Source organism: Panthera uncia, chromosome D1, assembly GCF_023721935.1.
Source record: "Panthera uncia isolate 11264 chromosome D1, Puncia_PCG_1.0, whole genome shotgun sequence".
NCBI lineage: Eukaryota > Metazoa > Chordata > Mammalia > Carnivora > Felidae > Panthera > Panthera uncia.
The window spans coordinates 24990748-25007583 of NC_064808.1; the positions used below are offsets into that span (position 1 = coordinate 24990748).

The 16836-nt window shown below is 37.6% G+C and overlaps 1 protein-coding gene across 2 annotated transcripts in view; it reads right to left on the minus strand.

Annotated features, from left to right (window-relative positions):
- The window catches only part of PDHX (pyruvate dehydrogenase complex component X), a 71906-nt gene that overhangs the window by 16564 nt on the left and 38506 nt on the right, over positions 1 to 16836 (minus strand). For both annotated transcript variants that reach the window (XM_049648377.1, XM_049648384.1), the window contains exons 5-7: positions 15118 to 15216; positions 6732 to 6906; positions 4573 to 4720 (exon numbers count right to left, since the gene is read on the minus strand). In XM_049648377.1, coding sequence (XP_049504334.1) covers positions 4573 to 4720; positions 6732 to 6906; positions 15118 to 15216 — 422 coding nt within the window. The remainder of the gene's footprint in view (positions 1 to 4572; positions 4721 to 6731; positions 6907 to 15117; positions 15217 to 16836) is intronic.

Genomic DNA, 16836 nt, shown 5'->3' on the forward strand with positions numbered 1-16836 from the left:
TATAATAATCAAACTGCTAATGGAGAAAATCTTGAAGACAACAGTGCCGGAGGGGAGACATCATTATAGAGGGGAACAGAGATATTAAGAACGGCAGCAGATATTTGGAAAGTCAGAAGATAATGGAATGGGATCTTTCTTTCAAGTAGTGAAACCAAAAATCTTTTTACTCAAAACTCCATACCCAGCAGAAATACCAAGAACGAAGGAGACACACCCATCAGGATGGTTGCCAACAAGTGTTGGCAAGGATGTGGAGAAACTGGAACCCTTGGGCACACCTGATAGGAATGCAAAATGGTACAGTCACAATGGAACACAGCATGGCAGCTCCTCAAAATATTACAAATAGAATTACCATATGTTCCAGCAATACTTCTGGGATAGACCCAAGAGATGTGAAAGCAAGGACACAGAGAGCGATGTATACCCCCTTGTTCATAGCAGCATTATTGACAAGTCAAAAGGTGGAAGCAACCCAAGTGTCCACTGACATATAAATAAACAAAACATGGTAAATACATACAATAGAATATTATTCAGTCTTAAAAAGGATGGAAATTCTGACACATACTACAACATGGATGAACCTTCAGACAATACACTAAGTGAAATAAGCCAGTCACAAAAAGACAAGCCCTATATGATTCCACTCATATGAGGTACTTAACAATAGTCAAATCCATAGAGACAGAAAGCAGAACGCTGGCTGCTAGACAAAGGCTGGGAGGAGAGGAAAATAGGAAGCTATCATTTTAGTGGGTATAGAATTTCAGTTCTGCACCATGAAGACTTTTGTGGATCAATTGCTGTGGTTGCACAGCAATGTGAAAGGATTATTATCCCTAAGCTGTGCACTTACACATGTTTAAGATGGTAAATTTTATGTTACACATATTTTGCCATAATTAATAATTAAACAAAGGGAAATACATGAAGGAGAAATAGACTTTTTCAGATAAAAGCTGAGAATATATTGCCAGCCAACCTATATTATAAGACACATTAAAGGAAATTCTTTAGCCGGAAGTAAATACCAGACAAGCATTTTGTATCTACATAGAGAAATGAAGGCCAAAAAATGGTAAAAAGAAAATGGGCAAATGCAAAAAGACTTTTTTCCCCGCATTTTTAAAACTAAAGTTTATGATTTAAACATAATTGATTTGCTAAAGCAAAAACATATCAGACATATATGCTGGTGCTTATACCACATGTGGTAATAAAACATGACAACAAAGGCACAAAGGATAGAAGGGAGAAAATCGAGTATGTTGTTGTAAAGTTCTTACGTTACACATGAAGGGGTGTGATACAAATTTGAAGGTAGGCTGTGATGAGTTAAAGAATTATATCGTAAACCTTAAGGAAACCACCACGTAGAAAGAGAAAGGTAAAACAGAAATAAAATGGAATTAAAAAATTAAAGGGCAACCAATCCAAAAAAAAAAAAAAAAAAGGTAAGAAAAAACAAAGGACAAAATTACTAAATGTGAATGGTCCAAACACCTTAATTAAAAGACAGAGTATGGATTAGATTAAAAAATAAGAAAATTATTTGCTGTCTGCAAGAAGTCAGTTTAAATATAAAGACAGGGACACCTCAGTGGCTCAGTCGGTTAAGCTTCTGACTTCGGCTCAGGTCCCGATCTCGCGGTTTGTGAGTTCGAGCCCCATGTCAGCCCCATGTGCTGACGCTCAGAGCCTGGAGCCTGCTTCGGATTCTGTGTCTCCCTCTCTCTGTCCCTCTCCCACTATTGCTCTGTCTGTCTCTCTCCCTCAAAAAAAAAATAAATTTTTTTAAAAATTAAAAAATACAAAGACAGATATATTAGAAGTAAAAAGATATAAAAACATCAATCAAAGAAATTTGGACTGACTGTATCAATATCAGATAAGGAAGGCTTCAGAGTAAGAAATATTACGCCAGGAATGAACAGGGACATTCCATGACGCATCTATTCATCAGGAACACATAAAATCCTAAATGTGTTCTGTGCCTAATAACACATCTTCAAGATGATATAATACCAACAGTACTCAAAGGGAAAACAGACAAATCCTAATCGTAACCAGGGATTCTCAACACTCTTCTTTCAAGAATGGACAGAACACGTAGGAAATCAGAAAGGATATGAAGACATGAACACTACTCCCAGCCAACTTCACCTGACATTTATAGAACACTCCTCAGAGGTAGAACACACATTCTTTTCAAATACACATGAAACATTCATCAAGATAGACCATATTACGACTCTAAAATCTCAACAGAAGTTAAGATTTACATCATACAAAGCATGTTCTCTAAGCACAATGGAGTTAAGCAAGAAATCATAAAAGAAAGGCTGAAAAGCCCTAAATATTTGGAAATTATATTTACACTTGCAAATGATTCATGGATCAAAAGACACATCACAAGGAAAATTAGAAAACATCTTGAATAGAAAGAAAAATAAAACACATCAAATTTTGTGGAATTCATCTAAAGCACTGCTGAAAGGGACCTTAAAAGCATTATATGCTTATGTTAGCATCAAGGTTTATTATATGATATTGATCTCAGCTTTCACCTTAGAAAACTAGGAAACTAAGGAGCAAATTAAACCCAAAGCAAACAGAAAAAAAAAAAAGGAATAAAGGTGGGAGCAGAAACCAATGAAAAGAAAATTAGAAAAACAATGAAGAAATTGTATGAAATTAGGTGACTGTTTGAAGAGATCAATAAAATTTATAAATCCCCAGCCAGATTGATCAAGAAAGTCAAAAGACACAAATTACTAACACTGAAAATGGAGACATCACTTCAGATTATATAATGTTAGAAGTACTATATAGTAAGGTAATATTATAAACAACTTTATGCCAACGACCCCTTTATCCATAGTTCTGCTTTTCACAGTTTCAGTTACCCACAGTCAACAGCAGCCCAGAGGCAGATGATCCTCCTTCCGACATACTGTCAGAGGGTCATCAATACCCTAACACTATGTCCCAATGCCTACATCATTCACCGTGCGTCATCTCACCACGTAGGCATGTTATCACCTCACATCATAACGAGAGGGGCGAGTACAGCACAGTAAGATACTTAGAGACAGAGAGACCACATTCGCTTAACTTTTATTACAGTATTCTACTACAGTGTTCTATTTTATTATGATTGTTGTTAATCTCTATGTCTAATTTTGAAGTTAAGCTTTATCATAGGCATGTATGCACAGGAGAAAACATAGTATATACAGGGTTTGGTGCCATCAATGGTTGCAGGCATCCACTGGGGGTCCTGGAATGTATTCCCTGTGGATGAGGAGGGACTACTGAAAATTTTATCACTTAGATGACATAAACAAATTCCTTGAAAGACACAAACTACTCAAGCTCATTCCAGAAGAAATCGATACATCTATTTTTAAAAACTGAATCTGTAGTTAAGTCTTCCCACAAAGAAAATCAAAGGCCTAGACAGACAGTCTCATTGGTGAATTCTACCAAATAATTAAAAAGGAAATAAAATCAATTCTACCCAAACCTTTCAGAAAATAAAGGAGAAGGAAACATTTCCTAATTTATTCTGTGAGATCTGGTAACAAACCCAAGAAAAAAACAAAACAAACATCTTTAAGAAAACCACAGGGTAGTATTATTCATGTGCACAGGTATAACAATTCTTAGCAAAATTTTAGAAAATGGGATCAAGAAATATATAAGAAAATTAGTGATTGATGAGTTTTATACAAGGAATACAAGTTTATTCAACATCTGGAAATCAAGAAAATAATTCATCAAAATAACAGAATGAAAAAGGAAAGATTATCTCAAAAGATGTACAAAAGCATTTGACAAAATTCAACATCCGTTTATGCCTACAACTCTCAGCAAATTAGGAATATGAATTTCCTCAACTTAAGGAATCTACAAAAAACCTACAACTAACATTAAAGACTGAATGTTTTCTCCTACGACCAAGAACGAGGCAAAAATGTCTGCTTTTGCCATTTATATTCATCATTGTACCAGAGGCCTTAGCCAGTTCAAAAAAGCAAGAAAATGAAATCAAAGCCATACAGATTGGAAAGAAAGAAAGAAAGAAAGAAAGAAAGAAAGAAAGAAAGAAAAGAAAAGAAAAGAAAAGAAAACATCAGTTCATGCTAAAAATTCCGAAGTCTCCCAGCAACCTTAGTTTTAACTAATTTGCTGGGAGGTACATTACAAATTTCATAACCTGAAAGTTCATTTTGAAAAAGATATAAAAAATTAAAACTTGTATAAAGAAGAGTGATATCTAAGATATATGTAAAATCTAAAACATTTTTCAATCATTTTGGATTTTTTACTTTCTAAAATGTTAAGGATTGCTTTGTTCAGATATCATACCAAAAACATGATTTACTCAATACAATGGAATCGGTTTGTTTCTTATAAGAAAAGTGAACCAATTCTTTTCTTTAGTACTAAAATACACCCAGATGATGAAACCAAAATAAAAAGCTGCACAATGTGCCTTTGTAAGTAAAGGATTTCACAACAGTTAGCACATGTACTGTATTAAGTAAATTTAACTTTACTAACCTCTGACCAGACTTTGTCTAGCTTTTAAAACAGCTCCAAGGTCACAGTCAGTAGTAGCATAGGCATGTGGTACAGTACTTTTAGATTCAGTTAACCTCTTGGCAATAACTCTTCGAATATTGCTAGCAGGGATTTCAGTGAATGTGCCCTGCAAAGAAATTGCAATCTGTCCATTAAACCATAAATGGAAGTGGAAAAAGCAAATTCTAATACTATAATCTAGTCTCAGTCACTTAACTCTTGGTAATTAAAGATTAACAGAGGAAAAATACTATTAAAAATTCTTAGTATAAGGAGGAATATAAGAAATCCAGAGAGCTTTAATTTTATAGTATACAACTGTAGAAAAAATTGGTAAAATCCATGTCTTAGTTATAAATGAGAATCTTATGTTACTTTGTATAAGATGATCAAAAAGAAATCTACCAGGTCATGAATAATTCTCCCATGGGTGTGTGTATGGGACAGAGACAGACAGACACACACATACCACTGTAAGCACCTTGTTACAAATATCACTTAATAAAACTCAAAGCATCCAATACATCAACAAACCAACAACAGACAATTCCTACTTATAAAAATGGTGTGCAGTAGAAAAAGATAATGTACTGGATAATCTGCCAAACTATTTCTATTTTGGTTTGTAATTTAAAAAGAAATCCCATGAGTATATTTCCTAAAAATTCATAATAAAAAGTATAAGTGAGATAATAAAATCTTCCTATAACTTACTATAGCTTTTCCACTCTGTTCTTTGAAACTCTAACAAAAAGCAGGATGGACATAAAACTACCTGTGATTCCTTCCTTGTCCTTCACTCCACTCTGGGACTAGATCACAGTCACTTCTAATCAAGCAGCTAAAAATATACCTGAGTCCTTAGGAAACTAAACACTTTATGTTAGTAAAGTATCTGTTCAGATAGAATGAATGCTCTCTGTATACCATAAACATTTGAAAGTAAGGTTTATCTTCCTAATTTGAATAACGTACTTCTTAAAAACAAAGATTTGATTACACATAAATTTTTTGTATATGAAGTCACGAATCACGAATTTACATTAAAAATTGTTTCCCATGAAATTTATACTGTTTGCAAATTCTTTAAAATACTATACTGGAATATATTTCTCCATTAGAAAGAGCAAAATAGGTTTGTTTATTTTTTAAGTGCCCAGTTTTTTTTTTTTTTCCCTTTCAGTTTTACATGAACCTGATTATCCTGCATTTCTTCTGATGGGAAACAAATGACATGAAAGATACTAAGAAAGGGAGGTAAAAAGAGGCAAAATGGAATATTCTGACAACAAAAAAGGGCTGTTACTGCCTCCATCTGAGAAAGAATGACTAGCTATACAGTCTCTATAGTTCTTCACAGTCAGAGTATCAATTCCCTCAGTCAAGGGGCGCCTGGGTGGCTCAGCCTGTTGAGCGTCCGACTTCGGGTCAGGTCACCATCTAATGGTCCGTGAGTTCAGGCCCCACGTCAGGCTCCAGCTGACACTGTAGAGCCTGCTTTGGATCCTCTGTCCCCCCCTCTCTCTGCCAATCTCCCGCTCATGCTCTTTCTCTCTCAAAAATAAAAATAAACATTAAAATAAAACAGCCACAGATGAGGGCTAGTGGTGGCTACCAACTATTACTACCACACCAGAGAAAAGCTACGTGAAAAGCAGCATGATTAAAGAGCCTACTTATATGGCACTGGACTTGAAAGTTAGCACCACACAAACTGGGTTTGTGCTAGGAGTCTGCACGACATGAAGTATCTGGAGAATTTTTTCTTTATCACTGTTAGCTACTACTAAAATGGATTGGTAGAATTACACGTAAAACAGACAGCTGGGGTGCCTGGGTGGTTCAGTGAGTTAAGTGTCTGACTCTTAATTTTGGCTCAAGTCATGATCTTGCAGTTTCCTGAGTATGAGCCCCAAGTTGGGCTCTGGGCTGACGGTGCAGAGCCTGCTTGGGCTTCCCCCCCGCGCTCTCTCTCTCTCTCTCTCTCTGCCCCTCCCCCACTCATGATGTCTCTCTCTCTCTCTCCCAAAATAAATAAACTAAAAAAAAAACCCAAAAAACAGACAGTAATGGTTCTTATTGGGTTCCTAGTTCTCACTTAAGTCCGAAAACATAAAAATCTATTCAAATGATATTACCACTACATTCGGTTGTCCAGGAGTTGAGACCGGTGGGATCATCGGCCGTGTGTATGGTGGCATGGCCATGGCCTGTGGGGGCAGAGGCACTGCGGGAGTAGCTAGAGGGGCTGGGGTGGGTCTGGATTCAGTAATCTTGCCCGTTTCTTTCAACTGGACCAGTTTGAGAGCATCCCTGAAGAGAGAGATAACCACGATTAGCAACAAGGAATAGAAGAGAACGTTTAGAAAATGGAGATAAGGAGGGAAGGTACTGAAATAGAGAGATGTCAAGGCTGTGATGCAAAATGAATTACTTGAGTTACACAAGCAAATCTTATCTGGTCTGCTGATTCATATTATTCACCCAATGGCTACAATATTTGGACATTTTCAAAAAGCAAACAATTTGAATTATATCAAAGTTTTGGGCGTAGATACCTTTAAAAAGGAAATTAGTCCTTTTCTTGGGGGGGTGTCATTTGGTAGACGAACAATTCTCAAACCATACTCTCATTCTTTATACTTGTCAAATAATTTTCACATGGCATTCAGAAAATGCCAAGTTTCTGATGACTTTTATTAGTATATTTACTAAATTACTGGATTTTCTAGTGTAAATAACCTTGTTATGGTCAGAAACTCATACCATTTTAAATATTGCTCAAAATGTTAACAGCATCATCTCATGAAATAAACCTACCCCACAGCATCATTCAGAATGAAATATAACTAAACTAGTAACAGACTTACCCTGCATTAAAGGTATCTTTGTTTTTTAAAAGGATGTAAGTGGATTACTAAACATACCAAGCTTTCAATTCATGCTAAGTTATAGTGGGTATGAAATAGTACATTTTCTTAAACAAAATGCCTTCTCGAAAATTATAATACCTGACAATTTAAAAGAACTCTTTTCAAAAACAGAATTTTATAGTAAAAAAAAATGTTTTAATCTAAAAACTTTTTCAAAAAGGTTATGTAATCTAAAAACAACTTCAGGGTGACACTAATTTAAAGGCAATTTACATCCTTTAAATTTCTCAAACACGGTTAATTATTTGTTATTGTTTACTGAAAGAATTGCTGAGGGCAAAAACCTAGCATCTGCCGGGCATGTCTGAAATTATCCTTCCCCGAACAAAACGTTTTTACTTAATATGGCAACACGGTAGGCAGAATTCTGAGACGGATGACCCCAACATTCTTGTATACACAGAATTATTATCTGGTTACACACCCTGCATAATCCCTTGTGTGGGCCTGTGAGTATGATGGATGCCGCTCCCATGATTAGGTTACATGATGTGACAAACGTGACGGATTTTGTACACACGATTCAGGTCCCAAATCAGCTGACATGAAGTTAATCAAAAAGCAAAAGGAAAATTACCCTGGCAGGATCAGACACATCAGATAAGCCCTTTAAAAGGAACCAGAAATTCTTTCAAGAAGAGATTTGAATGGAGAGAGACTCTCCTGCGGGCACCGGAGAAGCAAACAGGCATTTGTGAACAGCCCGGGGAGATGACCATGGGGCAAGGACCTGAAGGAGGTCTCGAGGAGCTAAGACCAGTCAGTCCTTGGCTAAGACCCAGTAAGGGGCTAGAGTCCAACAGCCCCAAGGAACTGAATTCAGCCAACAACCACGTGAGCCTGGAAGAGGACTCCAACCTTCAGATGAAGCCCAAGCCCTGGGCCAACACCTTGATTTCAACCTTGTGACTATAAGCTGAGAACCCAGTCATGCTGGGCCCTGGCTTCTGACCTACAGAATTGTTAGATGATAAATAAACGTTGTTTTAAGTTACTAAGCTTGTTGTAATTTGTTATGCAGCAACAGAAAATTGACCCAGGCAGGAATGCTCCAACCTGGGGCACATTATTAGAGGAATCCCCCAGTGGGTCCTAATAGCATTTTTAGGAAGGAGGGTCCATGCTTTATACCCGGTCGAGAAAGGGGTGCATGGAGTTAACACCAAATACAACTTACTTGCTTCAAAGTTAAAGAGCTGACATTTAATATGAGAGGTCAGCTGACGAAGAAACCTTAAATGTTTTATCATCTTGGATCCCTAACTAAGCATTCAAAGTGGGAGTAAAAGGGGCACCTGGGTGGCTCAGTCGGTTAAGCATCCAACTTCAGCTCAGGTCATGATCTCGCTGTCGTGGGTTCGAGCCCCACGTCGGGCTCTGTGCTGACAGCTCGGAGGCCAGAGGCTGCTTAAGATTCTGTGTCTTCCTCTCTCTCTGCCCCTCCCCTGCTTGTGCTCTGTCTCTCTCTCTCTCTCTCTCAAAAATAAACATTAAAAAAATTTTTTTTAAGTGGGAGTAAAAGTAGAAAAATTAGCCTCTTATGTATGTATTGTGTTTATGCTAATTACATAATTTCATACCAGCCTGTGAGGGAGGTATTATTATTCCCAATTCAAAGATGAGTAAGTAGGCTCAGGGAGGTTAAATTCCAAGTCTAAGTCAGTATTTTTCAATCACCTACTCTGTTCCACGTGTCAAGGATACAGCGTTAAACAAGACACTTCCCATCAAACAGCTTTATTCTCTGTTATGTTAATCAGGCAAACAAATGACAGATAGTGATGTACTATGAAAAAAATAAAGCAGAATAACAGGATGAGTGACGGGTGAGGATGGGGGGCGCCTGGGTGGCTCAGTAGGGTAAGTGTCTGACTCTTGATTTCGGCTCAGGTCAGGATCTCACAGTTCATGAGACCGAGCCCTGCATCGGGCTCCATGCTGTCAGTGTGGATTCTCTCTCTCCATCTCTCTCTGCACCCTCCCCACCACTGCTTGCGCTCTCTCTCTCTTTCTCTCTCAAAATACATAAACTTAAAAAAAATAAAATAAAATAGGGCAGATGGTCAGGGAATGCCTGAGGAGGTGGTATTCACGTGGAAAGACGAAGGAGCAAGCCTCGAGAAGAGCCCGGGGAAGCATGTTTCCAGTCAGGGAGAGCAGCCAGGGAAAAGGCCTCTCTTAAGAACAGAAGGCAGGTCAGCATGAAGAGAGCAGTGAACAAGGGGAGGGGGTTAAAAGATGAAGCTGGAGAGGTGGGCAGCAAGCAGCCGCCAGGGCTGGCATCAAACCCAGGTATGGCCAACTTCAAAGCCTGTGCACGTTCTACCACTTTTCTAACAGCTCTATGCACATAGTATGCAAATATAAACCACGGCAAAGTCAGAATAATTTTTTCTCACATGAACAGATCAGAATAGAATTCAGCACATCTAGGATTAACAGCAAGTCTGGGACTGAATGAAAAAATGCAATCTATGTAATCCAAAGCTAAACGTAGGACCTCCTGACCATGGTCTCCAACCCACCACACAAAAAGTTAGCATGGGCATAACCGGAGGCAGTGCTGGTTTTCAGGGCATGGGCCACAACACGGTGACGGGAACAGAAAGGACCGGGGAGAGGAGGAGATACGTGGCCTAGGGAATGACCTTGTGTACCGATAAGGCCTTGAAGGACAAGCTTACTTCTGTTTGGAAATTAATTTTTAATTTAGATTTAGAACCAAAGGCACCAGTTTCCAGTTAATTATGATAACATTTACATATGAGGTAAATGACTGGCAGCATCATTTCTGGGGATTTATGCCATGAGCCAAAACCCTAGCCAGATAAATAAAAATATGAGCATGGATATATAAGGCCTCTCTGTTGATTCAGAAAAATGCCTTCAATAGAAGATACTTAGCTTTTAAAGGTTCTTACAAATCACAGCTGAACGTTACTAGTCTCTTCCCATCATATAAAATACATCTCTCTCACAAAGCCTATTGCTAATCTGGGTTTTAAATCAAATTACAGTTTAGTATCAGAGTGGCATATCTAAAATACATTTTATTTTCTTTATATGGGGATCACTAGTTTACTCTCAGTTATCAGTTAAAAATAAGCAGATAAAAATAACAGGTAAAGAGACTAAAGAATCTAAAATGCCTGAATACACTGATTTAAGACTGGTCACACTAAACTGACACATCTTTATTTTTTTTTAAATTTTTTTTAATGTTTATTTTTGAGAGAGAGCGCATGCGAGAGCGAGCGGGGGAGGGGCAGAGAGAGAGGGAGACACAGAATCCAAAGCAGGCTCCAGGTTGAACTGTCAGCACAGAGCCGGATGTGGGGCTCGAACCCATGAGCCGTGAGATCATGACCTGAGCCGCAGTCGGGCGCTCAACCGACTGAGCCACCAGATGCCCCTAAACGGACTATCAGCATAGGTATTACTATTTTATCAAGAAAAAAAATAGTTTAGTTTCATTCTTGTAGTAATTAAGATTCCTGGGTAGAACAGCTCTTAGTAAAGAATAAAAGCAAGAAGTCATTAATCATAAACAAGAAAACAGAAAATCAATTCTGGCCACTGCTTCACAGTCAGCTTTTATTGCTAATTTCACACTTACATACCTCATAAAGTATAAATGTTAACTATTGTTTAATAACAGCCAACAATTTAGTTTCTATAATGCAGAGAATGATTTTAATGATTCTGTCCATGAAATAATTAATCAGACTAGACTGAAGAATTAGGTAGGCATTAAAAGGTCTAAAAATTAGGAGAAAAACAAATACACCACACACTTCTGCACAACGGCAGAAGGCACCTTGGTGGTTCACTCAGGGTAGAATCTTCTCTACCAGGATCCCTTAGAGAGTAATTCATTTGGGTGGGCAATGACTTAGTTTTCGAAAGAAATACTACTACAAGAATGCTAGACACTTGCCTGTCACCCTGGTCAGATTTTTGATGCTGTGATATGAATACAAACATTAACTACAACTATGATTTGAGACACAGATATACCAAAGATGTTAGGTTACAGGCAAAGAACTTAAATATATTCTCTCTAAAGGTGGCCCCAGCACTCGTTTTCCTAAAATACTACATACACAGGCAAAACAAAGTCCATAGGCTTTTGCGCAACATATATTCTGAGCGATGTGTTTGAGCAACATTAAAATAGCAACCCTAACACTTAGGATCTACTTCATAAATACAGTGCATCGGAGGCACTTCTTCAGCAGTTGGAACTGATTTTTCTATTCCACTTGCATTTTTAGTTAACAGTGGAAAAAGGTAGGATGTCCCTCCAAATTCCAAGAATGTGCGCTAAGGGATTTGGGGGGAAGCTTATGTCAAAGCCTGCAGTTTTTCAATCTTATCAGAATATGACATTTTTGTAGATGACAGCAAGTCAAAGGTTTTCCCAAAGTCCACCTTAATGTTAAACTTAAAACACAGGCATCTTTAGTAGCATACCAAGCAAAAATCCTGAATAATGCATGCTTTCAAGGATCGGTTTTTCTCACGAAATCTTTTGTAATGTGTCAAAAGTTTGAAGACCAAAGGTTGACTCCCTTAGGATGCAGAGTTAAAGAATAAGGACAGGAAAGAGAACTGGATATGAGGAGGAGGAAGATGGCAAAAACATTAAACATGTAACTCTATTTTAACAGTGCTGCCTTTGGGTATACAGCAAGACAATACCATTTTGTTCTCTTTAATAAATGTTACATTACTGTTATAACTTCAACTGAGGTTTAAAAAAAAAGGTATTTGGGGGCACCTGGGTGGCTCAGTCGGTTGAGCGAACGACTTCGGCTCAGGTCATGATCTCGCGGTCCGTGAGTTCGAGCCCCGAGTCGGGCTCTGTGCTGACAGCTCAGAGCCTGGAGCCTGTTTCAGATTCTGTGTCTCCCTCTCTCTGCCCCTCCCCCGTTCATGCTCTGTCTCTCTCTGTCTCAAAAATAAACGTTAAAAAAAAAAAAATTTTTTTTTAAATAAAAATAAAAAAAAGGTATTTGTTCATCACATATGTATTAAGCACACATGGAAAGAGAAGGGAGAAATGAAGAAAGCACTATTTCATTCCTCTGCTGTCACACCAATGAATTGCCTTCTAAAATGTCACCTGATAACCAACTTCAAAGACTTTTCTCAGATCACACGTTCTTAACTTTTTATCCAGTTCCTAGAAATCCTCCAAAACAGGAATGTCAGCCTTCTAAAAGTTTACCTCCCGATTATCTCAATTATAACTACTGCTCTACTACCTACCAAACCTCCCTCTCTAGTTCCAAAGTGTTTCCTGCAAATAACATTCACCTCGCTGATCCTGATGCCTGCACGGCTCATCAGCACTGATGATAAGCTTCAGAGCCACCCCATCACTCACGCCACTGAGACAAATACTTTCCCAAAGCCCTTATTGTATTTATGGAGCCAAAATTTCATGACCCGCATCAGAATCCCGACTTCAGTCCTTGACTGGTTGCTATCCTGGTCTATTGCTCCACATTCAGTCCTTTACGAAGGCTTCTGGATTCTGTCCGCAGAACACTGTCTGCGTCCGTAATCTCTCTTTTACTTCTTCCACACACATTCAAGCATTTTTTATCTTTTACCTGAATTACTTCATAAGCCTATTAATCTATCTCCTTACCTCAAGTATTTTCCTACTCCAGTTTATCTTATGCAAATTTGCAAAATTAATCCTTCTAAGGTACAGCTATGATTTTTTGACATTTCACCAAATCTTAATCGATGATTAATGAATTAAATATAGACTCTTTGTCCCATCCCTCAGAAATATAGGTGAGTATCCCTGGTTATAAAGAAAGATGCTTTATCCCATTTTTACAGGGAGTTTACTGAAACATAGACTGGTAGATTAATAAAATTAAGGTATGAATAGTAGATACAAAATAGGGATTAATGTGGGAGAAAAACTAGGCTTAACTGGCTACCGAGATACTTAATTTTAATTTTTTACGGCTATGTTTTTAGGTCCTTTAACTAAAAATTCACAGCCTAGGATGCTCTTTTTCAGTCAGGAGTCAGGACAGCTGATTTCCTGCTCATGTAGTATGGCAGAACTTCACAGGATGTGTTTAAGAGAACCACAGACACATGTTTGATGAGCAAATCAATAAGGCTATCATACAGATAACTGAGACTATCTAAGAATTAAGGAGGTATCGCTCCCCATAAAAATAATACACAAACATAAACTAATGCTTTAATGAAGACTAAAATAACCAATGGAAAAAAAAAAAAAAAAAAAAGAAAGGTCCCTTGGTCCAGCACTGCCACTTAATAGTTTCATAACCCTTGCCCCATCGCAACTTAAAAACTTTTAAGCCAGTATCACCGATCACTTTTTATCAATATTATACGAACAGGGAATAAGCATATTGTTTTAAGACATTAACTCAATTTGAAGAATTTAATATTACTGCCATAGAAATATAACATATATCACTACTGCAATTTTACATTAGTTCATATGCCTAAGGATTAACCTTTGTCTTCCCAATAGACCAAGTTTGAATAGAGCAGGCGCTATCTGTTCTCATACACTCCTGAAAGAAACAAAATTTAAACAAATGGTAAAACATATCAGCGTTCTTGAACAGGAAGACTCAGGATCATCAAGATATCAATTCTTCCCCAACGTAACTTACAATGCGATACAATCCCAATACACTCCCCCTGCGGAGTCCCGTCAGCAGGGCAAATGAATGGTTTAAAATTCATTGGAAGAATAATAAAATAAGAATAAACCAAGAAAACTGGTCTATTGAAAAAGAAGAGCAAGGATAACTCTATCAAATTTTAAATCTTACTTGAGAATATTTATAATTAAGAGTGTGGTACTAAGCAAGTGAGGTACTAACTCATGGACAGTGAGATCAGTGCAACAGAAGACCTAAGAGGGCCAACTGCATATGGAAATCTCTTTGGTCATATCATTGACTAAATTCCAAACAGATAAGAATGAAAGTATTTTTAAAAGTATATATCTAGGTTTTAAAAATTTAAATGTGATCGCTAACTTATTTCAAGTAAACGTAGAACAATACAAAGGTTCACCACTCTGCACTCTAATTTTCTGCATTTATCACCATTTCTAAGGATCTGGCCTTGTTACCAAATTAGAACTGTTCTTCACTAATGCTGTAATTATTCAGAAACAACCCTTGCACAGAATATAATTTTACACTGCCAAAGCAATTAAAAATACAAAAGAACAGTATACATCCTTTTAAATCTTAACACTGAATAAGCTCTTCTTAAAATACTTTCAGAAAAGGATGATCATGATAAATAATGGAATTGGTTGTTACAAAAAGCACAAACAGGGGCACCTGGGTGGCTTGGTTGGTTAAACGTCTGACTCTTGATTTCAGCTCAGGTCATGATCTCACAGTTTTGGGAGTTTGAGCCCCGTGTCGGGCTTTGCGCTGACAGTGCAGAGCCTGCTTGGGACTCTCTTTCTGTCCCTTTCCTGCTTGCCTGCCCTCTCTGTCTCTCTCTAAATAAATAAATAAACTTAAAAAAATTTTTTTTAATTAAAAAAAAAAAAGCACAAACATACTCTTTAGTGAATATCCCCCGAGGGCCAGTGGCTGTGCCCTGGCTAGCATCCAGGGAGTGTTTTTCCAGAATATTACGGGCAGCTGGACTTAAACGGAACCTAAGAAGAAAACATGAAGAGATTAAGGAAACCAATAAACACTTACATTTGAATCAAATGTACATAAACGTCAACAATTTTGCTGAAACTTAGAAAAATAAAAACTTACAATGAAATTAAAATGACTCCCAGAGATAGTCACAGTAAAATAAATTAATCTGTACGAATCTGGTTTACTTTACTACCAAAACATTTCAGACAAATTTACTTAGTTACTATTTCAAAATACTCTTTCAATAAGAGTAAATATTCAGGGTGCCTGGGTGGCTCAATCGGTTGAGTGTCCAACTCTTAATTTCAGCTCAGGTCATGATTCCAGGGTCATGACCCTGTGTCATGAGGATTGTCAAGGATTGAGCCCTGCGTTGGGCTCCGCGCTGAGCCTGCTTAAGATTCTCATTCTCTCTCTCTCTCTCTCTCTGTCTGTCTCTCCCCCTCTGCCCACCTCCCCTGCTCTCACTCTCTCTCTCAAAAAAAAAAAAAAAAGTAAATATTCAAAAGAGGAGAGTTTCTATTTCGAGTAATAATTTTTCAAATGGTTGCTAATCAAACACATCAATATGGAACTAGATAAATCATTCCTTCATTTTTTTCTGTGTGTGGTAAAAATACATAAAATTTACAATTTAAAACATTTTTAGGTGTACAATTGAGTGGCATAAAGTACAATTACACCAGCCATCTCCAGAACTTTCATTCTCCCAAACTGAAACTCTGTCCCCATTAAACACGAACTCCCCACTCCCCTAGCTCCCAGCAGACAGCTTTCTACCCTCTTTACCAATTTGGCTACTCTGGGTAATTCACGTAAGTGGAATTACATTACATCTGTCTTTTTGTGGTTGGCTTATTTTACTTAGCATAATGTCTTCAAGGTTCATCCATGTCATGGTATATGTGTCAGTGTTTCCATCCTTTCCAAAGCTGAGTAACATTTCATTGTATGTATACGGCACATTTTGGACACCTGAGTTGTTCCCATCTTTTGGCTACTGTGAATAACACTGCTATACGTGGTTATACAAATATCTCTGAGTTCCTGCTTTCAACTTTTTTGAGTATATACCGAGAAAAGGAATTGCTTGAGTATATACCGAGAAAAGGAATTGCTTGAGTATATACCAAGAAAAGGATCATATGGTAATTCTATTTTTAATTTTTTAGGAACTGCCATGCTGTTTTCCAGTGATTGCACCATTTTACATTCCTACCAACAGTGCACAACTGTTGTAATTTCTCTGTCAACACATTATTATCATTATTTTTTTTAACAATAGCCAATCCAATGAATGTGAAATGGTAGCTCGCTGTGGCATTGACTGGCAATTCCCTAATGATTAGGGACACTGAACATCTTTTCACATGTTTATTGGCCATTCATACATCTTCTTTGGACAAAATATATATCTGAGTACTTGGCCTATTTTTTTTTTTATTTATTTATTTATTTATTTTTTTTATTTTTGGGACAGAGAGAGACAGAGCATGAACGGGGGAGGGGCAGAGAGAGAGGGAGACACAGAATCGGAAACATGCTCCAGGCTCCGAGCCATCAGCCCAGAGCCCGACGCGGGGCTCGAACTCACGGACCGCGAGATCGTGACCTGGCTGAAGTTTTTT